At 37.7% G+C, this 23549-nt stretch overlaps 1 protein-coding gene across 1 annotated transcript in view; it reads left to right on the top strand.

Annotated features, from left to right (window-relative positions):
• CNTNAP5 (contactin associated protein family member 5) overlaps window positions 1–23549 on the top strand; it is an 861232-nt gene that overhangs the window by 562434 nt on the left and 275249 nt on the right. The window contains exon 13 of the mRNA XM_079133610.1: window positions 18325–18525. Within this exon, the coding sequence (XP_078989736.1) occupies window positions 18325–18525 (201 nt within the window). The remainder of the gene's footprint in view (window positions 1–18324; window positions 18526–23549) is intronic.

The raw sequence follows: 23549 nt of genomic DNA, 5'->3' as shown, positions 1-23549 counted from the left end.
AGGCTACCTTCTTCCCTTGGTTTGAAGAATAATTTCATGTGTCATCCTGACTAGGATTCAATATTGAGATATCCAGTCCAACATTATTCTGAATGTTTTCTGCAAAGGTATTTTTTTTAAATGAAACTGTCATTTAAATCAATAACCTTTGAGTAAAGCAGTCTTTCCTCCATAATGTGGGTGGACATCATGCAATCAGTTGAAGGTCTTAATAGAACACACACTGACTTTCCCTGAACATGAAGGAGTTTTGACATGTAGATTCAAACTGCACTTCTTCCCAGAATCTCCAGCCTGCCAGCTTATCCTACAGATTTTAGACATACTAAGCCTCCATGATTCAACTTCTACCAGTCTTTCTCCCCGTCTTCTGCTTTGTCTCAGGCATACACACATGTGCATGAACAAACACACACACACACACACACACACACACACACACACACACACACCTTGTTCAACCAGTATGGTGTTTCTCTGAAAAACCCTGAATAATTCAATCAGGTAACCTCAGGCCCAATTGGATGCCCATATTCAATTCTCCCCTCTTCTGTAGATTTCTTCAATGACACTGATCACACCGCATTATAACCATCAATTTACTTGTGTGTTTCCATGGGACTGTGATTTTCACATTGAAAAATAAGTATCAGAGTATGCTATGGTTTCAGTGTGATATGTCCAAGGGTTGGAAGTTTGGTCCCCAGTGTGGTCATGTGAGAGGTGTTGGAACTTCAAGAGGTGGAAGGTCCTTAGGTCCATTAGGTCAAAGGTAAAGTAGTTCTCATGGTACCCTACTTAGATCTCATAAGACAGTTGTTATATAAGAGCAAGACTGGTTTCTCCCTATCTTTCTGGCTCCCTCTTGCTCTCACTCCTGCCCTCTAAGGCTGTCCGTCATGAGGTCTTTGCCAGAGCTGGTAATAGGTTGTTTGAACATCCGTTCTCCAAAACTGTGAACTAAATACACCTTTCTTTCTACCCTATCCACCCTCAGGTATTTTGTTATAACAGTGGAAAATGGACTAATGCAAGGTGTGATGAATCCTTGGTTCTCCTTTTCCACGAACTCTAATGATCCCAGGGCAAATGAAATCACTGCCAAATTAGGACGATTTCTAGCTTCTCTTTTTTCCCCTTTCTACTTTTCATAATTTATCCTAGATTCAAGCCTGCCTATTAACTCAATAACAGTGTGTAACTGTGCAAACAGGCCTCCATGTTTAGTCATTACTATTTTCATCCTCTTCTGTAAGGCCAGGAATAAAAGGCAGCCTATTTCCCCCTATCTTTTCACTGCTGCCCAGCATTTCCAAATACCTTTGTTTCTTCAAACATAGGAAGACAATATGTTTTAGAGACACACTGTAATTCAAATTCAAGTGCAACACATTCTAGCAATGTGACCTTGGACAGGCATTTAACATTTCTGGATCTTGGTTTCTTCATCTATAAAATGCTAGTGTTAAAATGGTTGCTTTTCAAGATTAATGTGAGAATTAAAATATCTGCATAGAGTTCCTAGCCCCCAAGAGTAGACAGTCATGAAGAAGGGTAGTACAGTATCCTACATAATTACTAGTTATGCTCTCACTATGCTCACTACTGTCCTAGTATGAATGACATATATACAACTACATTATTTTTTCAACAATAAAATCTTTATCCCTTCTCTAGATGCCATGAGATTTCAGTGGCCCTATGAGTCTGGAAAGGGCATTTCTGGAGGGGACACTTTCAATATGAATAAAGCAGAATCAGAAGGGTGAGGATTTCTAACAAGATTTTCCTTAGAACTCCACATTTAAACTCGTTCTAACCAGTTTTCAATGTGTCCTTTTTAGCGTTAACAGGACACCTTGTCAGCATATGAAAAGATCTTTATTTCCCAGCTGCACACTACTTTTCCTCTGTTCAGTAAAATTGCATATTTACATACAAAATTGTTTATCTACTAACAAAACACATTTATTTCCTATCGTGATAGATACAATGCCAATTTCATGTGTGTGGACCTGTAGGGCAATCATCAGACATTACAAGGAATTTGCAAGGAACATTTACGTAAAGCTCTAAAGCAAAACTTGTTTTCCATTCTCAAACATCTCCTAATCCATTTGCAAACTACCTTACAAGGCTCCATATCTTATCACCCTGGGTATTATGATGCTCCACTTCTCACTGCTTTGGCAGCAGCCTCTGTTTTCATTAAAACTCATCAAAGCATGCATAATGGAGTAGGTAGAGAAGCTGCAATTGAGGTCTCTCCAATATTCCTGCACATAATTGTACAGTGTGATTGCAGGTAATAGATTATCATCCCAGCTATTGACAAAAAGTAATGTGTCCACATGGTTAAGTCTAAACTGTTAGCCTTGCTTCCCAAAGTTAGAGCAATGGTTGTGATTTGCCTCTGGACTATACACCAAATGGTCAGTGCAAGGGAAATTAGAGTTGTTCAGGACATAGCATGGGGCCACTAAGTTCGACCATTGATTTTTTTTCCCGGTCTTCTTATGAGGTTGTCAATTTTTTGACAGTTGTATTGTATAGAAAAGTAAGTAGAACTCAGGTGTTTGTGTTATATGCATTTGTAATAAAGCTCTGTGAAGGCATCTTCCTGCAGATTTCTACTCCAAAATCTTCCACTTCCAACACACACACACAAACAACAACAACAACAAAATTATTAGCTTCCATTGTCTTGCCAAAGGCTTACACAAGTACAAGCTGAGCTGAAGTTCTCAAGTTTGCTTTTTATCATAAGTTGGGTAGTCATCACTGCAGAATTAGTGTTTCCAAAAAGTTATCACTTGATTACTGACTGTATAAAATCATGTTGAATATCGGCTGGGTACTCAGCTAGTGCAACATGCATCACTGAGGAGTAGCTGAAATAATTTTTATTTTAAAAACACATTAATGAGGCTAGTAAACTGTAGAAATAGGATACCAAGTCTAGCTGTCTAGACTGAGACGTTTGTAGTACTTACCATCAGAGGAGTAAGGCTTGGGAGGCAATTCTTCCTTCCTCTATTTCTTTGCACCAATATGCATTGGTTGTCTGCTCTGGCCAGGTAGTGATGATCCACTAAAAATACAGAAATTATTAAGATGTGGCCTTCAAAGATCAGAGACTTTATAATCACATGTCCTTGTACTAAAAAATGCCTAAGTCTTCAGCTGTCCCCACAGTGACTCATAATTTACAAAAAGTCAGAGTGATCTTTTAAAAACACAAAATTGGCTATGCCTCTTAATCCCTTTCCATCTTTGCCTGTGTAAATTCTGAGCTCATATATGTGGCTTAGTATTTTTTGAAGGGCAATAGCTGTGAAGGTATATAATTAGTATCAATTAAGACACTGAGAATAGTATCTGTGCCTTTTGCAACCTCTGAATTATTTCATTATCTATTATACTTGTTTTCTGTGGGCCCACAAAGACTCTCTTTGTATACTTCAGTTTTTGTGTCTGTAAATGGAGATCAATGATGACAACTTTTAAGGTGGATTTGCAATCACTTAATCAATGAGCAAATGGGTAAGCAGTGCTGGAGAATGAATGCCCCAGAACAGAAAGTAAAGTAAGCCAAGGTTCTTCCCCTTACCATCTTTCCCCTTCCTCTGGAAACATGGCCTGTGTCTTTATGGATAGCAGGCTCAGCTCATCCTGGGGAGGAGCTCAAAAACTGTGTCCTCTGGCAGCACAAGCATCATTTTCTGGTTGAGACTCACTCATGGGTGACAGATGTGCTGTGGCTCACTAGCAGTTTAATCAGTTGGAATAATACTTGTATTGTTGCTTATATTTCAGAGGGACGATTTGCTTTCTGTAAATGAAGTGTTTTCCAAAGGACTCTGTTGGACTTCAGAAGAATTGTAATTCAACAGTTTAGAGGAATGAAGCTTTTTTAAAAATATTTCTCTTCTTCTCTTTAATACATTATGATGTCAACCAAAGCATGGTGACCACATAGGGCTTCCAGAAGGCTGGTCTTCTAGGCAAAACTTAGGACCAGATCTGCATGTGTTGAAGGCCTGAGCTTTAAAGTGGTCTCTCTGGGCTAGCTCAGACAGCATAATCTCCTGCTAAATTGGGCCATTAAATAAAACTACTAAGTCATAAAGCTGTAGCATTACCCTGAAATTAAAGCATTGTCACCTCTGTATTGCCAAGAATTTTAACAGGTACTTAGAGAAATTTCTTTCCCACACCTGTTTAGCACAGTCAGTTGACTCCAAACCTTGTGGATGAGAACAGGAGGTTCTGTTGATTGCAATGTGGTTTTCATTCATTCAGCTGGTGATTCCTTCTTGCATCTTCCCTTTACACACTCACTAAATTCTTAAAATCTTTATTAATCTCTCACTTACTTAGTCATTAATTCTCTTACTAATTTTTTACGTGCCTAGTAGTAATTTGTGCATCATTCGTTCAGTCAATTGTTGTTCAGTTGGTCATTCAAAAATTAGGTCATGCTAAAACACTTTGAATATTGATGGAGCTATGCACCAAGATTACAAAATCAGTAAATCTATTCTTGTCCTGAAGGAACTCACAGTTCAGAGGAGACAGGTAATGTAAATAGATACATTATATGCAGTGTGGAAAATAGAATAGAAATCAGTACATCATGCATAAATAACACAAAGAAGGCAGGAGTTGAATGAAGGTGTAAAAGGGGGCTGAATGTGGTAGTCAGACAAGACTTCCTTGAAGAGTTGCCCTCTGATTTGATTTTTTAGAAGAATTTGTTAACATTGAGTAGCTACTAGTATGAGGCACTGTACTAGGCACTTCACATTCCTGATGTCACTTGGTTTCCCTAACAACTGTGTGAAGAAGGTGCCCTTCTCTCCATTTTATAGAGGAAGGCACAGAAATATTAAAAGACTAAACATTCTGACCAGAGCTTAAATTGTGAATGAAATTTTGAAGCTGTGACTCTCAAGTCTAGGTTCCTAGGACCAGGTGACATGGGATCTCTGGGGCAAGGAAAGGCCCCTTTTGCTAAACAAAGTCCCCTCTGGCCCATACTCTTCACCTTTCACTTGTGAATGTCATGGAAGAAAGTTATTCCAGGAAGTGACTCCAAAGGAATTAGGTCTCCTTGATACCCACCTGATACCTACTTGATCAACACTTTCCTCAGCTGGAAGATGGGGATAATCACCCCCACCTTTTTAAGGTTTTTCTTAGTACTAGATAAAAATTATATAAAGCATAGGTTCTCAAATTTTAGTTCTCTGAAGAATGAGCTGGGATAAATGTTTAAATGGCCATTTTCCAGGACTGTCCCCAGCAGTGTTTATTCAATGAATCTAAGACTGTGATAAGAAATAGCATGTTCAACAAGCACTTGAAGATATTGGACCTTTGGATGTGTCTATATAAGGTTATTAGCACAGTTTTTTGTCACTTGATAAATCCTCTTTGTTTTTCAACTCCATACTTCTAAAGAGCCCTGACCAGAGACTAAAGGAGCTACCCTCTTAAGCTCTGAAAATAAGTTTTCTTTCTAATGGACTTTTCACTGCACTTTTATTGTAGACTCCTGGGGAGTTCCTTGTTCCCGTGCCAGGGGATCAGAAGGCAGGACAGGCAACAAACACTTACTGAGGTGCTGCCTGGTGTATTGCATACTGCTGGCGCCTGTGCATAAGGACTTCATATTATCACCACAAAATAAAGTCATCCAGCTCTTAAAGCAATTTCGTCTAGGCCATTATCTTTAATTCATACTATTATCCTGTAGAGACTTTATAGTCATGGAATCCTGGCCAAGTTGCTTAACTTCTATGAGGCTCCATTTCCTCATCTGTATAATAGGAGTTATCAGTTATTCTTACCTTACTGGGTTGATGTGCAAAATAAGTAAAATTAAGTGAATGGCTGTATCAAGTACAGCCTTTTAACATCTGGCATTCTCTAAGTGCTCCTGAAATAACAATTGTCACCATCATAGGAGCTTCTAGAGACTAAGGAAATTCAAAGACAAGATTGGTCAAGAATGACTATATTGGAGACATCAATCTTGTCTTTAACACCAAAAAACAAGTGTCCCTGGGCTAGGCAAATAAAAATAAAGAGAAGAAAAATCAGTTGAGCTCAGTAGAATCATGGAGACAGAGATGCAAGGAGCAGGTGTCCATGGTGTTCAAGGGTCCTTTGCCTTGTTTAAGGGTTCCTGGGTCACACAGGTATTCTGATACAGTGACACAGTTTGTCTGAATGAAGATTTTCCCAGCTACGAAGAGAAAAATAATAGGTGGGAGTCAAAGTTATCTCTCAGAAAGGCTGCTTGTTCTTGTTCACTTTTGCTCTGAGCCCTGGATTCCAGGGAGACACAATGAATCAAAGTCAGTTTAGAATAAAAGAGTCAAGTTGTACTGGCAGCAGGTGATCCCTTGTTCTGTGAAGTAGGGAAAAAGAGGAACCATTCCTCTGAGAGTCTTTTTTCCATTACTCTTTCCCTTATGTGAACTGCTTTAGTCTGTTTCCTGTTGCTGCGGCAAAATACCTAAGCCCAAGTACTTTATAAAGAAAGGAGGTTCGTTTTGCTCTGAGATTTGGATACCAAAAGTCTAAAATCACCTGACCTCATCTGGTCAGCTTCTAATGAGGATCTTCTGGCTACTTTATAACATGGGAAAGGGCATCACATGGCACAAGTGTGTGCAAGAAAGATCCCATGGCAAGAGAGAAAGCAAAAGAGTGAAAGAAGGGATATTCAAGCCACAGCATGGGTTCACGACACATGAGCATCAACCAGCCTTGCATTCTCAGCGTGCAAATTTTCTAAAATGTTATATTTATTTTCTGTTTAAACCACCCTAGGGATGGTTTCCACATGGGTTTTCCTGTTCTACCTGTGACTCTTCTGTGCAACTTTCATATATCCTTAGATCCAGTTTTTCTCTTCTGGAATACCATCCCTTCCCCTCCTTTTTTAGACCAAGTACTCATTTCCTTCTCCTACAAAGCTACTTTGACAGTCACAATTTGTACAATTTCTCATCGAATTCATGAATTCATTTAGCCAACAAACTTCTACTAAATTCAGATTACTTATTAAGTTTGGTTTGAATCTCGGCACCAATGTTTCCTCATTTTTTCAGGTTATTTGACTTATGGCAGTTACTCAGCTTCCATACTCCTCATTGTCTCCCTGTTATTAATAGCAGAACCTACTCATAAGATTGTTGTGAAGATTACATAAAACCATCAATCTGAACCATGAGAAAAAATGTCCGACATTATACTCCCAAAATGTGGCACCTGTTATTAGTTATTATTTTCATTATTCTGTCCCCAGAAACCGAAACTCTGATTTCTTGGTGTTTCTAGGAATACAGTGAAAAAATAATAACTAATAACTTTCATGAGCATACAACACTTGACACACTGAAAGAGTTCATGGAAATAAATAAATATGTATGCCTAAACATGGATGGACTAACATGGTGTGATTGGTTGAATTGGATAGTAGACTTTGCTTTTTGATAATTGTTTAACCAATTAATCCTTACCAGCATGTATGTACATGAGTGTGTGCTTTGGTTGGTGTTAGTATAAAGGCACCAAAAGCACATACATATGCATTCTTGGGAACACAGCATGATCCTTTTGAGCCATTGCTGAGTGTAAAGCATTGTGGCAAGCTCCAACTTGATAGTCTGAAAGGTTACTTTTGGAAATGTTCAGACCTACAGAGAAGTTGAAAAATTTATAAAATGAGCAGCCATGAAATCTGTATCTAAATTTTCCACTTTTAACATTTGCTACATTTGTTTATTAATATTATATTTAAATTTATCTCTTTCTCTCTTTCCTTTCCCTAATTTCTCCTATAGAAATTTTTCCCCATATCATTTGAAAGCAAGTTCTAGATAAACTGATGGTTTAAACCTGAGGACTTTAGCTTACATCTCCTATGAATATATTCTCTTGTATAATCATGATATTAAAACTATACATAAGAAAAAATTTGTTTCAATTAATATTATCTTGGGACATGTTTTCTCTTAATATATATTATATCAGTATCATTTTTTATTAAAGATTTAAAAAGGACCAATACTTTGGATTTGATTGTCATGTCCTGTTAGTCTCTTTTAATCCAGAAGTCCCCCTCCCTGACCCCGTCTCTTGCTATTTTTGTTTCTTTGATTGGTTTTCATGGCATCTTTTTGAGGTGTATGAGCCAGTCATTATGATTTTTCCTGATTGTTTACTCATTGTTAGAACATCAGCAAAAAATCCTTCTGGGTACTGTCTGTCCTGCTCAGAGCCTCTCATCAGAAGGCATGTGATGTCAGTCTGTTCCATTATTGGGGTGCTCAGCTCCTTCAGTTGGCTAAAGTGGTCTGCCAGATATCTGTATTATGAATGTGATTTATCTTCAATGAATTATCTGTGGTGTCACATGCCGACACTGTATGAATATCCTGTTTCTTAGCATTTCTTTCCAACCTGTGAATGATCATGACTCATAAGTTATTACACTGAAATTTGTAAAATGCTGGTTTTCTAATTCTGTACTTCCTTTTACACTTCTAGCTGTCACTCCACATTCTTCCCTATAGAATTGTTGCTTTTTTTTTTTTAACTGGCCCGATTTATTTTGTTTGTTTGTTTGTTTATTTATTTATTTATTTATTTATTTATTTATTTATTTTTTGGTACAAGGGATTTTTGGAACACAGGCATGCTTAAACACTGAGCTATAACCCCAGTCCTTTTTATATAAAAAGGCTCTCAGTAAGTTGCTTCAGGCCTCCCTAAGTTGCTGAGGCTGGCCTTGAACCTGCAATCCTCCAGACTCAGCTTCCTGAGTGACTGGGATTAGAGGTGTGCACTACCACACCCAGCCTCTTTGCCTGACTTCTTACTATTTCCATGTCATTATGGTTTCGTAAATGATTTCATTTTAAAATGTATTATCATCGTTAGTTTTCTTGATGCTCAGATATTTCTAAACATAAATGATAGCACCTTTAATTCTATTCTAATGTCTTTTTTTACCCTTAAGCCTTAATCTTGTAGCATTCCATTGCTTTCTAACACAAGATATTCCAAGATGTCACTTGAAATTTTCCTGCCCTAGACCCAGATTCAGACATTTTCCCAAAAAGAAGTGTTGTTTCCTTTGTGAGAAATGGTATTTGGAAATTAAGATCTAGGTGTTAGGTGTGCATTGTTTCTAGGCTCTTTCAATGGATGAATCTAGAATGTGTGTGTGTGTGTGTGTGTGTGTGTGTGTGTGTAAATTTGAGTTCATAGTTATTTCCAATGCAGACCCAATAACATTGGATTTCTTTATCATCTCTTCTACCTATGTCTCTCTTCTCTCTGAGAACTCCTCCCAATGATATCAATATACTTAAGTATTTGCTATATCCTACAACATAAACAAAAATAGTTTCAGAATCACATTAGCAGTATCAGAATCAATAACAAAGTAAAGTTTAAGATTTCCTTAAATTTTAATTTTTTTTTTTCTTGGAATATATTCTGCCAAAGATGTATAGTCGGACAGAACACCATTTTCAAAATACTTGAGCTGGGCATGGGGGCACACACCTATAATCCCAGACACTTGGAAGGTTGAGACAGGAGTGTTGCGTGTTCAAGCCAGCCTATGTAATTTAGCAAGGCCCTCTGCAACTTAGCGAGACCCTGTCTCAAAACAAAAAATAAAAAGGGCAGGAAATATGACTCAGTAGTTAACCAACCCAAATTATCATTTTTCTTTAACTTTGGTTATATTATCAATGTAATGCACAGTTCAGCTGTTTTCTTTTCAGTCTTGCCCTTTCATTCATTTACTTCAAAAATAAATTTTATTGTCATACTGTAGGTTGAATCCAGGGCCACTCTACCACTGAACTACACCCCAGCCCTTTTTATTTGATTTTTTTATTTATTTATTTATTTATTTTTTTTGCTAAGTTATTCAGTCTGGCTTCAAACTTCTGATATTACAGCTTCAGTCTCCCAAGTCACTTGAATTATAGGTTTATAACATTAAGTGTAGCTTGATTCAATTTTATGTCTTCAGTATTTCAAATATTTTCATGTTTCAAAAGTTTCACACACACACACAATGGTTGACCAGAGATATTTTATTGTCTTCTTGCTTCTATCCCATTGTTATCCATCTCTTCTAGATAATCATTTATATGTTTGTCCTTCCTATGTTTATCCATTTTTCTTCTTTTTATGGCACAATATGCAACATACTCCTTTGCACATCAATAATTTCATTTTGTCACTTGACAATATTGAGTGGAAGTCACTCTTGATCAGGTTGGAGATGGTATGTATTATTTATTATGGCTGCATTGTACTTCACTGTGTCAGTTAACCAGGCTTTATTCAGTGAGACATCTATTGATGGCTATTTAGTTTTCCCAATATGTTGCTATCTGCAATAGATAACCTCAGCTGCAAAGGAGAAATTCAACAACTTATCTAAACATCTTTTCCTATCATGTATCACATTCCTGCTGATTTCAGGAGCTGTCAATGAAGTCAGTAAAAATCCTGGCAGTCTGTTGAAAGTTCTGTTCCATAGTAAGTGAATACCTATGGTGGGCCAGGTGTTAGGCAAAGATTTATGAAACAGTCTTTTCATTTGTAGCACTTACAGTTTAGCAGGAGGGAATGAGTAAAGAGGTTGTTCTTACAGAGTCTGAATGAGACAAGCACAGAAGCTGGTAGAGTTAGGAAAGGGTACCCACCAGAGACTGGCACCCTGGCAATGTCATTTATTTATGATGAGCACCATAGTAGAGATGCCAGCAGAAAGATTAATAATTCCACTCTCCCGTTTGAGCTTTCTTTTTTTCACAGCCTCCTCCAGAATCAAAGTATAAATTCCACGAGACCAGAGTTGACTCAGAGATGGCTTGTCTTCTTTTCTGACCTGGTAAAAGCAGATACAAATGTCACCCTTTCTCTCTGTCTTAGGACTAAGGCAACTATTTGTATTCAGCTCACAATCTCAGGAAGTTCTCCGAGCTCAATACTGACTACTTTTGATTTTTAAACAAAGGGATGGAAGCGAGTATTTAGTATGTACTTGGGTTCCAGGTACTGGGTCATAAATTCTTAATGTTTACCTCCTTTAAGTCATATAATAAGGCAGGAGGGAGGGAGGGATCATGTGTCATTTATATTTGGAGAAAGCAGAAGTTGAGCTGCATGTCCACTATCATTCAACTAGTAAAGGTGGCACAACCTGGGATAAAAGGTAGATTCGACTGAGTCCCCAGTTTTTATCTTCAAAATACACCAAAACAGTGTCTGCCCAAAAGATCCTTCTTAAGACCTCACAAAGGCCATACGAGATGGTGCACACCTCTAATTCCAGCTACTTGCACACCGAGGAAGGAGGATTTCAAGTTTGAGGCCAGTCTCAGCAATTTTTTGAGACGCTGTATTAAAAATAAATAAATAAATAAATAAATAAATAAATAAATAAATAGCACTGGGAATGTATTTTAGTGATAGAGTTCCTGCAATACTCAATACCACCCCACCCACAAAATAACTCACACAATCTTCTAGCAACAACCCAAACCCCAGCCACAACTTCAGGGTCCTTTCTCCATCACGTGATTAAGATTTAGGTCTTCCTTTGCCTTTTTGAGACTGAGAGATTGAGCATCATGGGAGGGAGGAGTGGTCCAAGTCACCACCCCTTCCAGTCTCCCATTTGCTGTTGCCATTCACCTCAATAAGTGAAGAACACAAAGTGGCTTTTTTCCCCTAGGCACTCCTGTAAATTCATTAAGCTGGGGAACTAGAGTGTTATTCAACCTTGCATCACTCATGTGGTCCCACTCTAATCCCAAGCACAGTACTATGCACACACCAGACTTTAAAATTGTTTTTCTTAAATAAATTAATGAACAAACAAAGATGATGTAGCACACATGGAGTCCATTCCAATCCACCATCCCTTAGAACCATAAAACAGATTACCCAAGTCTCTTTGATCATGCCACCTATTTTAAAGCAAAGGAAAAAGAAAAATAATCCCCCGAAAAGGTATATAAAAAGTAAAGGCTAGAGCGAAGTGGGAGGATAAATCACGGTCAAGTATGTTGTCTGGAAGTCGTAAAGCGTGGCCCACGCAGGCAGGTGGAAGAGCGGTAATGGATGGGAGCCGGGTCCGTGCGCCTGCCGCGCTGCGGTGTCTGCATCCCCGCTAATGCACAGCGCAAGGTGGCTGTAAACCGGTAATGCCCGCTCACCCAAGCAGCAGAAGCCCTGCCTCTAAAAGCAGCTGCGCCTGCAGTGGTTTTCGCAAGGCAGGGATGGATTCTCTCATAGGCAACTGGGCTGGTATGCATGGGAGGAGTAACAGCTCCTTCGGGAATTCTTAGCCTACTAAAGGAGTTGGAAATCACTTTACAACAATTGACTTCCTTCGCTTTGAAGGTTGGGGGTCTAGGGGGAGGTCGAATTGATTCCCTCAGCACAGGTTCCTAGAAGTGTCTCTAATAATAAAATGATCTCATCAGATCCTCCTTGAATTTGGGAGAGGTCATATTAGGTTTGAGGTCTTGATTCTGCCATTACCAGTCTTGTGACATAGTACAAGTTGCTCAGTTTCCATGACCTGTAAACTTGTGCTTGGCAGAATTGGCATTGGAAGCCAGGTCTGACCGTGGCGAAACCTGTACTTTCCTCCATATCTTCTGCCTTTTCCGCTGTGCAAACCCTTTCCAAGCTGATATTGACTTAGCAGTCACTGTCTGTAATTTAAGTGGGGAGAAAAGATACAAACATATGAAAAATTAAATAACTATCAACGCAAAATGGCAAGAGATATCCTAAGACCTTACGTGAGAACATGGCAAATGAGTGGTAGAGACAGTATTTTGAGGATTATTTAAACTGTCTATACCCTTGGCATAGAAAATTCACTTTGTCAATATAGATAACTGTACCAGAAGTGACCCCAGGGACCTTAATATAGACTTATTTTATTACAATAGGAGTATAAGTGAATTGGTACACTGTTCAAAGGAACATAAGCAGCTCTCCACAGTAATTTCAGTTCAATTAAGCTCAGTATTGACAATCTGTAGACTTCCCTTCCTTCCAAGCATTGTGATAGAAAAATTGCAGTGTTTTTTCTGGCTCTTTGTGCAGAATGAGGACTTATTAATCAGTTTTTTCTCGTTTCTATTTTTTTAAAACTTTCCTCATGTTTGTTTTTTTTTCTGAGTGTTGATTCCCATGGCAACAGATGGAGCAGTATACAGGATCTGTAATTACTATTATTAATAATGATGATCACAATAATAATACCAATCAGATATAATGAGAGAAAAAATTTGAAAGAAAATTAAATTGTGGTTCTGTGTATAAACAGTTTACAACTTCTGAAAGGAAAGGCAGAGGAACCTGGTAGGTCACCTAGAGACCCACAATAGAGGGGTATCAGAGAGCTTTCCTGGGGTGATGACCAGGGAAGATTTCACTACAAGGATGATGTTATAGAATGTTCAAGAATATCTTTTCATGACTATTCTACAGTTCTTTGTGAAGCTTCATTTAGTTTTCTCCTGCTACATTTGTTATTTTTGTATGTGTTTTGATTTTATGACTTGAAATTTCCTTTAAATTTGTACCATTATATAACACCTATATAGAAAAGATGATTTGAAATTTTTGGAACCAAGAACTAACAACCTTAGACATTGTCATTATTGTGCATGTAATTTCCTCCCCCAGATGATGGCAAACTTTTGGAGGAATTAGACAGTGCTTTATACTCTAGTGTGTGTACTCTAGTGGCTAGCACAGCACTAACCAGGTATAAACTTGAATGCAAGAATGAATGACACATTGCAAGTCCTGGACCACTCCTAGTCTATGGGAAAATAGAATCAAAAGCTAAAAATCCTAGCGTGACTTGGGGAATGTTTTATTGGTTTACATCATATTGCATGGTCATATCTATGGAATAATGCTTTGAAAATCCATCATTCATGTCAAATCCTGTGACATTTTCACACATAAAGTTGGCATGATAGCCAACTCATGAGATCATTCACCCTCAAACCAAACCATAGGAATGAATATTACCTTATAAAACCAATTTTTGAATATATAATAACTGTTTCTTTAAGCTAAGTGGGATGCTTAGTAAAGTGACCCTATTTTCTTAAGATAATATTGAATAGGTTCCTGTATGATCAAAAATCTCCTAATGCACTCCTCTCTTAAGCAAAGAGACTCGGTCCTAGTTAACTCACTAATATGACTTTGAACAGTAAGAGATATGAATCTGTGTTTCTAATCATGGGATTGAATAGTGGTAAACATAGAAGTAATGAAAGAAAATGGACAAGATAATGAAATGTAGAATTGGAGAGAGAAATTTTTGAGGTTTCTGGATCTGAGTTCTTAAAAACAAAAGAAATGTCAAGAAATGCAAGAGACACCAATAAGTAAAGAGACACACGATGAATAAGGTAGTAATAATCTGTTATTACTAAGCATAGCAACAGCTATGCTTCAAGAAATTACAATCCATGATTATTCTTCTTAACCTGATTTTCAGAAGAAGTTTCCCACCCCTCAGTTCTCTAAGGAATGACATCCAACTCCTCATTCTGACACAGAAAAGTTCTAATATATAGATTCTTAGTTCTTGAGAGCCAAATAACCTGTTATGTGTTCCTGTGGATCACGGCACCAGATCATGATGTTACCATCATGAATGGAATGTTGATATCAAATAACCTCATTTTCTTTATTTTTGTGTTTATTGATGTTTTATCTTGTTTTGCTGTTGTGGTGCTGAGGATGGAATCCACAGTTTCACATATGATAAGAAAGCACTCTACTGCTAAATCGCATCCTCAGTCCAATGATCCTGTTTTCTAAAGAAAATACTTCAATGACATGCCCAAAATTTCAATTTATCACTTCTTCCATGGGTTATAGAGCAGATTCCAAACCAGATATGCTTATTTCTTAACGAAATAATGCCTTCACTATTACTGATGAGGAAACAGGACTTTAGAGAAAGAATAATTTGACCACGGTTGCTTAACCTGTAAGCACTGACCTGGCATACAAAATAAGATTTTCTGGCTCTAGATCCCAGCTATATCTACTTATTTCCATTGCCCATTGAATAAATTAACTCCCTTGAACTGTTAACTTCATGGGCCCAGTTTTAATTAAAGCTCTGTGCAAATCCATATATGGTCCCACTTGGGAGTGACTCTTTGCCTCTCCTATCTGCCTACAGTACTGTTTCAAATGCATCCAGCCCGTTTGGAAATCCCTCAGAGCTCAGCTTCTCCAGCTAAAGCTATCCTTTCCCATCCTAGGCCTGGCATGAGGAGCATCAGTCAACAAAGCTGACTTTTGCCATGGTGACATGGTTATGACTGGCTTTCCAATATTTAACCAGATTGCAGGTATCAGTGTGCACAACTAAAATATCATTGAAAACAAATAGAAAGGGAGATAAAACAGGATTCAACACCTCTTTGTTTTTAGTTTTATTCTTTTCCCAGGAGAAAAAATATTCAGAGAACATAGGGTAGCTTTGAAAGGAAAGCCACTATGAGATTCTCAGTTTGAAACGATCTCCTTTCCTCCTGTCCTGAATCCTATGCTTGCAGGTAGGGCATGAGATGTCTATTAGGTGAATTTTGGGGTATTCTTTGAAGTTCTAAATTTTCTTTTGGCATATTATATATATTTCATATGTCAAAAAGTATCTATTAGTAATTGAAACATTAAAAGTAAAATTCATCCTTGGAAACCAATGTTATAAGTGACCTTAACATAAACATTTGACTTCTAATATAACTTCCTTTTACATCTTAGAAAAATAAAATGTGTAAAGGAATGAGGAAATCAATTAGTGAATATAAGAACAATCTCATAAATTGATATACGAATATGAAAATCTACTTCTGCTTAGAAGAAAATATAAATCCATACAATTTAATGATGTTAACATTTGTATATCAGATTGGATAGTTGGAGAGTAGGGACTAGTTAGATAGATAGATAAATCAATAGACAGATTGATAGATGAATAGAATAGTATCTAACTACTTTCTTATTTCCTTATTTTTATTCTTTACCTATGTACCAGGGCAACTTTGAAATAAAAGCCTGTCAGTGTGCTTGAGGTTTCAAGCAATCATCTCTCCTCTTGTCCTTCATAATATGCTTGAATTTTGGGGCTTGTGGTAGATGTCTGTTAATGAATGAATAATATGTTTAAAATATCCTAGAACAGAGCAGCAACACATCTTCTATTATTATAGATTAGATACAGTTTTCCTTTTCTTCTTCTTGTAGCATAATGGGCATTTCATTTCAAAACTGTGCATCTTTATTTCTCCTTTTACAATATTTCATTATTCAATGACAACTTTTCTTTGCTTATTTTATCAATATTTTTCTAAATTATTGCCAACATTTTTGGAGTTTCAGATTAATTACTTTAGTTATAATATTATCTTTACTAATCAGAATCATCCTATTATTATTTTTCAAAGTGAAAGTCGGAAACATTGACTTTTTTTTTTTTTTTTTTTGCATTTTGTTGAAAAATGCAATCCTGCATCAGAGAAACATTGTTGTAATGTGGGTTATCAATGGGTTGGTTTTAGGAAACAGATATTAGATGTATCAGACTATTTGAGCATGATTTAATTATATGGACCAGGAAGTATTTATTTTGTAGAGTTGGGAAATAATTAAAACTGAACTTGTTATTTCTACTTTTAATATGTTGAAATTGAGGGTTAGGGAGAGAAATAACTTGTTCAAAGTCACATACAGAATTGATGGTAGAGGAAGAAGTAACACAGTGTTCCCAAGTAATTGCTTCTTCCCTTTTATTCTGCTAAATTGTGCCAATGACCCTCACCTGCTTCTTGTTAGTGAGAACTAACAAGTAGTGATATTTTCAGCATACTTGGCAGTTGTTAGTGTCTAGTAGATATGCCTTGAGTTATTTCCTTACTTTTTGGACCTTAGTTTACCCTTTGGTAAAACTAAGAGGGTGGGAAGGGGGAAAAAAAAAAAACACTTTATTTCTATGTTAGATTCCTTTTCAGCTCTGAGAATCTATGAAGAGTAATGATGCAATTATGTGGGCAAGATTCTCATATGACAAAAGCTTTTCAAGTCTTCCGATTTCCTCTTTTGCTTTGTGAGGATGTGCAGAATTAAATTGCATGTCGAAATGCAGTAAATGTTTTAGCCTAGGTTACTGTAACAGATTGTAACAGACTGAATGCCTCAGATAATGCCTTGCAACTGCATATTTTGGGTTGCTTTTCCATATTAACAGCCCTTAGGCCTGTGTTACTGGTATTGTGGTCCTGATTTTGTTGTGATTACTGTCATCTTAACTGTATATAACCTTGAACTTCCAGAAAGAGATGTGACTGGTCCAAACTCCTAGTCCACAGGAATAGGTTTCAAATGCAGACCTCTCAACCTATAAAACCCAAATTCCTCTCTCTTCTCCTTGACTTTCATTCTTTCCTGTCTTGTTCTTTCCCTCTGATTTAGAAGTCTTCATCTCTGTATATTCTTTTATTATAAAACTTTGAAATTATTTTTGTCCAATAGTGGTAACTTGGAGAATAAATAATTAAAAACTGCAATTAAGCACCTGCATATGCAATGTTGATCACATCATTTCAGCCTCCTTAATGTTGTATTTTACAGATGCTTGTTATGTGTCTTATTCTTCAGCAGGATACTAATGGTTTTTTTGAGAAAATGATATATGTTGTCATTTCTTAAAGAAAATAGTGTAACTGTAGCATTTACCTTGAATTAGGTCTTATAAGTAATCTAGAAATGATTTAAAGTATATGGGTGGATTTTTGTGGATAATATATCAATACTACATTTTTTTATGTAAAGGGACTTGAGCTCATACAGATTTTGAAATAGTAATCTTGAGGGGATCATGGAACCAATCCCCCACTGATATGGAAGTAGGACTCTATTATTAATTTTAAATAACATAATGGACATTTAAGGCTTTCTATAAAATCTGTGAATAAGAACTTCAAAAATTTAGCTATTTAGATAATTTGCTCTGATTCTGACTCTGAGGTAGGGTTCTATAAGGAACAAAAATTCTCCGATGACACGCTACATAAGAAAAGTATTCAGGTAGTGATTACTTGCTGCACTTTGCATGAGATGGTGATTAATTTTTGCACATTTAGTGACTCATTCATACTTTTCACATGGTATTCTTTCGACCTTCCTTCTAATGTCTCTTGTTTTGGGTTATTGTTTGAACAGAAGACAAAATCTGGATGTCAGTGCAGCACAACAACACAGAGCTGACCCATGTGCAGGGTGCTAATCCAGAGAAGCCCTATGCTATGGCCTTGGACTACGGTGGCAGCATGGAGCAGCTGGAGGCCCTGATTGATGGCTCAGAGCACTGTGAGCAAGAGGTGGCCTACCATTGCAGGAGATCCCGCCTGCTCAACACACCAGGTAAGCCTCATCCTGCCCATTTACTTCTTCATGAGCTAAAGTGGGTCCCCCAACCCAGAATGTCAAGAAAAGGGGTGTTTATACAAAAGGATTCTGTAGTTGCAGTTGTTGACTCTGCAGGGAGAATTGCAGCTAGAAAAGGACTGATTATGTACAAGTGTTGGATTTGATATCCAGGGTATGACCTGGGTGAGTTCTATATCTTCACAAGGTTCCTCCTCATCTTCAAAAACAAAATTTGGACAAAGCATGCTGCAACAGAGGTAAGAAGGCAGAGCTTCTTGAGAGAAGAGGCACTGAAAGAGAGCATTTGAACTAGCTAAACTAGCTTTCCTGGTGGTGGTGGTAAGAGATGGTCTTTCTTGGAGAGGAAATAGAATGTGATGGGGCATCAAGAATCTGAGCACATTTATCCAAAAGTGATGAGCTACATCTGGTGAAAGGAAGCACAAGAAAGCTTCATTAGACAAGGATGCCAGCAAGACAGACAGGAGCCATTTTCTGTGTTCACAATATTTATATTACCTGAAGAGTGCAGGCCTTAATGGAAATGACTCCTTCAGAAATAGTTTAATTTTAGCAAAAAATAGATCAACGTTTTATAATTCTTTTTTTAATCTGTGGTTGATATTTTAAAGTAAATGATTTACTTAGTTATTAACACATTTTTTAAAAGAAAGAAAAGAAAAAGTCTAGAACTACTTACCAAAACCAGCTTCTTGCAAAACGTCAAGAGGGGTCTGTCAACAGTTTGTGCATGCCATGGGAAGAACCAGCTATTTCGGGGACTGTCAGTCCATCATGTGTTTCAAGGCAGAAAAAGCCCACGAGGTTACAAGAACTCAAGAAAGGGTAAAACAACCCTAGTCTCAGAAGCTTAGAATTCAGTACTTGGTGGATAGGAATTTCAAAAGACTGGAGAAAAATAGACAGTGAAATATCAATGAAGGGGAAGCAAGAGAAGCCTAACTAAACTCGTTGTACTGCCTGGCTGATCTAGAATCTTCAGGGAAGACGCCGTTCCACATAAGTGAATTTTCCAGATAACTGTCACTTATCCTTTTAAGCACCAAAAATCTTTTCAAAGAATTTTTAACTGTTTGAAATGAAAATCTTTCTCAAAAGGATTACACGCTTCCTTGCCTTCTTAAATGGAGAATTTTGAACATAAAATGTAACCTTTTCTTGATGACTCAAGATCATCATTGTGAAAATCAATTGTTGTACTCTTCTTGGATACAGTCATACACACAGGGCTGATCAGATTGTAGGCACTCATTGGTACCCCTTTTAAGTATCCTCAGATATTCTGCCCTGCGGGATTCAGCGTTTATTCATATCTCTCATGCTTGGCTGGCAAGGCTGAACCTGTCAATCCCAGCACTTTCTCAAAGAACCTGTCTCCAGAAACTACTCTACCTACTTTCCATTGTGTAGTCTCTAGTTCTCTAAGGATTGTGTTTGGTAGATTTACAAGGAAAATGGGACAATGTTCATTCTGACTTTGGTAAGTCCTTTAGAATATTCATTCTGTGATATCAGGTTGGCTGCACCATTATCTCTGTGTGTGTGTGTGTGTGTGTGTGTGTGTGTGTGTGTATTCTTTCTTTTTTCCCCAAGGTTCAACTGTCTTAAATTCCCTGAATGGGAAGGATATAGATTTTGCAGAACCCTTACTAAGAGTGAGGACTTGATTCTGTCCTTATCAGTCCTTCTATGAAAAGCTCAGTTTCTACAGTTCAGTTTCACCACCCGAAGAATTTGCTCTTAAGTCTGATGGAAGAACTGAAGGAAAGAACTAGTTGGAGCTCCTTGTTCTATGCCTGGTTTGTATGAGGTATCCAGAAAACACTAAGGTCCTTGTCCACATCTTCTATCCCAGCAGGGAAGTTCCAAATTCTGGGTCATAATGGGAAACACTCTCAAAGGAGAATTTTTTTTTTCTATTCAAATTGTGGAACTAGAAAAAATGTAATAATTATACAGTGACTGACTTGATTAGAAAACTCATATATGCAGATAATCTCAACTCATGAACATGACTTCTGTACCATTCTGGTCTGAATCCTTCCAAACATTTTTTTCCATATGTGTATTCACAGAAATGCAATCAGAACAAAGTATTTGAGCCTGATGCTTCTCATTAGTTGTCTTTTGCCTCATGGATTTTGAATCAAAAGAGGTAGATAAAGGAGGACTCTGGGCACAGACATGCAGTATTTACTTTGTCCTGGAGGGTTGACTTGAATATTACAACAGCTTTCTAAAGCAGTCACCTAGACAAACCCATAGAGAAGTGGCTCTTGCCTTCACACTCTCACTACAAGGACAGAAGTCACCTGGGCACAAATATAGGTGAGCTCACTTTGTGAAATAGGTAGGGACAAGGAGGACAATGTACACAAAGAAGTCATGGATCTTAGAACTAGTGCCTAAGGTACACATCTGGAAATTTCCACTGGGATCCCTCAGCAGCAAGCACTCCCTTCTCCAGGATAAAGGCCAAGGACAGGAGGTAAGAACAGCGAAGATATCTCTTCCTCACCTACTGGCAAATCTGAAAGCATTGGGCAAGTGTTTGCTTCATCAGTTGAATTCAGGACACATTCAGCAGAGATTCCCAAACATGGGATACTGTTTTACAGTCTTTATCTGTCACAAAAATATGCACCTCTTCATATCAACAAGTATGACTTCAGACCATCATTTTTATTAAGGGAAGAGTATTCCATTATATGGATATACTGCAGTTAACAAATTCTCTATTTGGACATGTACTTCACCTTCATTTATTAAAATTAACACTGATAACAACAGGAGAACATGTTTCTATGTAGATATCTTTATGAACATAACTTACTATATTCTCAGAATTTATTCTTTAAGGTACCATTGCCAGAGCAGAAAGCGTGTGTATTTTTAAGGCTTTTGCCTCAGTGACTTCTGTCCTATATCAGGGTTATACCAATTCATACTCATAACAACACTGTAAGACTAAGTGTCCACTTTCCAGCAATAGTTATTATCATTTTACTCCAACTATAGATATCTGATAAATATAAAGGGGCATCAATGACAATTATAAATTTTTTGTTGTTCTTAATTTTAAAAAAAAATGTTTAATTTTAGGCTGTATTCCACATCTTTTTGATTGCTTCTATTAGTAAGCTGTGAAGCTATGAAATATTCTAAGTTGTGGTTGCAGGTGGATTTAAATCAATAAGAGGATGTAGAGGATGACTTCTTGCCATAGATTCTTTTTCATGGTATACATAATAGATAATAAAGGGAGGAAATAAAGAAGGCAAGATGGGAGAAAAGTAAGAGAATATTCAAATGGCCATCAATGACAGAGGTTTCTTCTGCCTATGTTATGTCTGAGGTACTGTATAATCATTATCTCTAACCCAAACCATAGACCTGCACAGTAAGGGTTATTATCCCCATCTGGCATTTCAGAAAATAAAACCCAGGAGGGAAGAAGACACTTGCTTAATGCCGTACAGCTGGGAAGGGACAAGTCTCATTCTGGCACCCAGCATGCTTGAAGTCAAATCATGCTGCTACTTCTTACACACTACAAAGCTCCAAAGAGCCAAAAGTTAAAAGGAAATGGGGCATGTATGGGAAATGTGAATTTGCATGAATTTACTTATTGTGTAGAAAAATAGAGTTGAAGAGAGAGAAGCAGTCTGCACTAAAGCTATCTAGTTGAGGGCATGGCCTGAAATTGGGCAAATTTTTTGGCAGGATCAAAGGGTTTACACTAGGCTTGTCAAGATGCAGCAACTTCCATGCTCACATGCCCTTCAGAGGGAGCCCTGCGAATCCCATGAATGCATCTTCAGAGCCTGCTCTCTTTTAGTTCCAGTTGTTATTCTGGTTCCCTTCATCTAGCAGCAAGCAGGTAGAAGAGGGAAGACAGGCAAGAAAAGGTCATGCATGGTTCACCACTGTGTCTTTTTCATTCAGTTTGTGACTGAACCATGACACCGTCATTTTCTGACAGATTCTTCTGATATTCTTCCCCAGAGCTACTGATAAGTACCAGCCAATTGGAATGTATCATGTGTCTCTTTAACTGAAAGTTTATTCCAGAAACTCTGGGAAGGAGATGTTGATTGAAGTTTTTGTTATTTTGGGGCATTTTTATATTATTTCCGTGCACCCCTGTATTTTCCTTCACTGAGATTGCCATTTCCTACCCTGGGCTTTGTGTAGGACCTGAAACCCTGTGCTACAGAGCAAATCCAGGCCAGGAACAACCAACCTACCAGTTCTCTGTGGCTCCTCAGGAGGAGGTGGCTGCTTGTCAGCCAGGAGGGAACCCTGGCCTTTCCTCAAGTGTCAGCACCTATGTAGGAATTTTGCCTGAGGCCAAGCTCCTGAAAACAGCATGTGATGGGGATGTGATATGAAATAGGACCCACTCAGAAAATGTTTGCACAGAGGATGGAAAAATTAATATTGAGGTCACAGTCAATTAGCTTTATAGCCTGACATTTCCCCTAGAAGGATGACAAGATTGAGAAGGGCATAGGAAGGTGCTCTCATGGGGAAGCTTTGTGCCAGTGTCCCTAGAGGGAATAAGCATTGAAAGTCCTGCCTATCTCCAAATTCTCTTCCAGTACTCAGTATAGTACACAGAATGTCCCTGGTATAAACATATATGTCCTTTTGCTAATATCATTGTTATAAAAGTCTACTTTGAGTAAACTCACCAATAAAACTATAAGCTCTTCAAGGTATAGGAAAGAAGTCAGTATTGAAATGAGTGTTACGATTTTGATTTTGAATATCCCCTAAAGGCCCATGTGTTAAGTGCATGGTCCCCAGTGTTGTTGCTATTGGGCAGTAGTCTGACTATTAAGAGTGTTCCTACTATTGGGAAGTGGTGGGGCATTTAAGAAGGAGAGCCTAGTAGGACTACTCCAGGTCACAGGGGGCATGCCTTTAAAGGGCACAGTTGGCCCTGATTTCTTCCTCTTTTTTCTGTTTTTTGTTTTCTGTCCTCGAGTAGTTTT

The sequence above is a fragment of the Sciurus vulgaris genome, assembly GCF_902686455.1.
Source record: "Sciurus vulgaris genome assembly, chromosome: 3".
NCBI classification, from domain to species: domain Eukaryota; kingdom Metazoa; phylum Chordata; class Mammalia; order Rodentia; family Sciuridae; genus Sciurus; species Sciurus vulgaris.
This window is presented reverse-complemented; position numbering and strand designations above follow the sequence as displayed.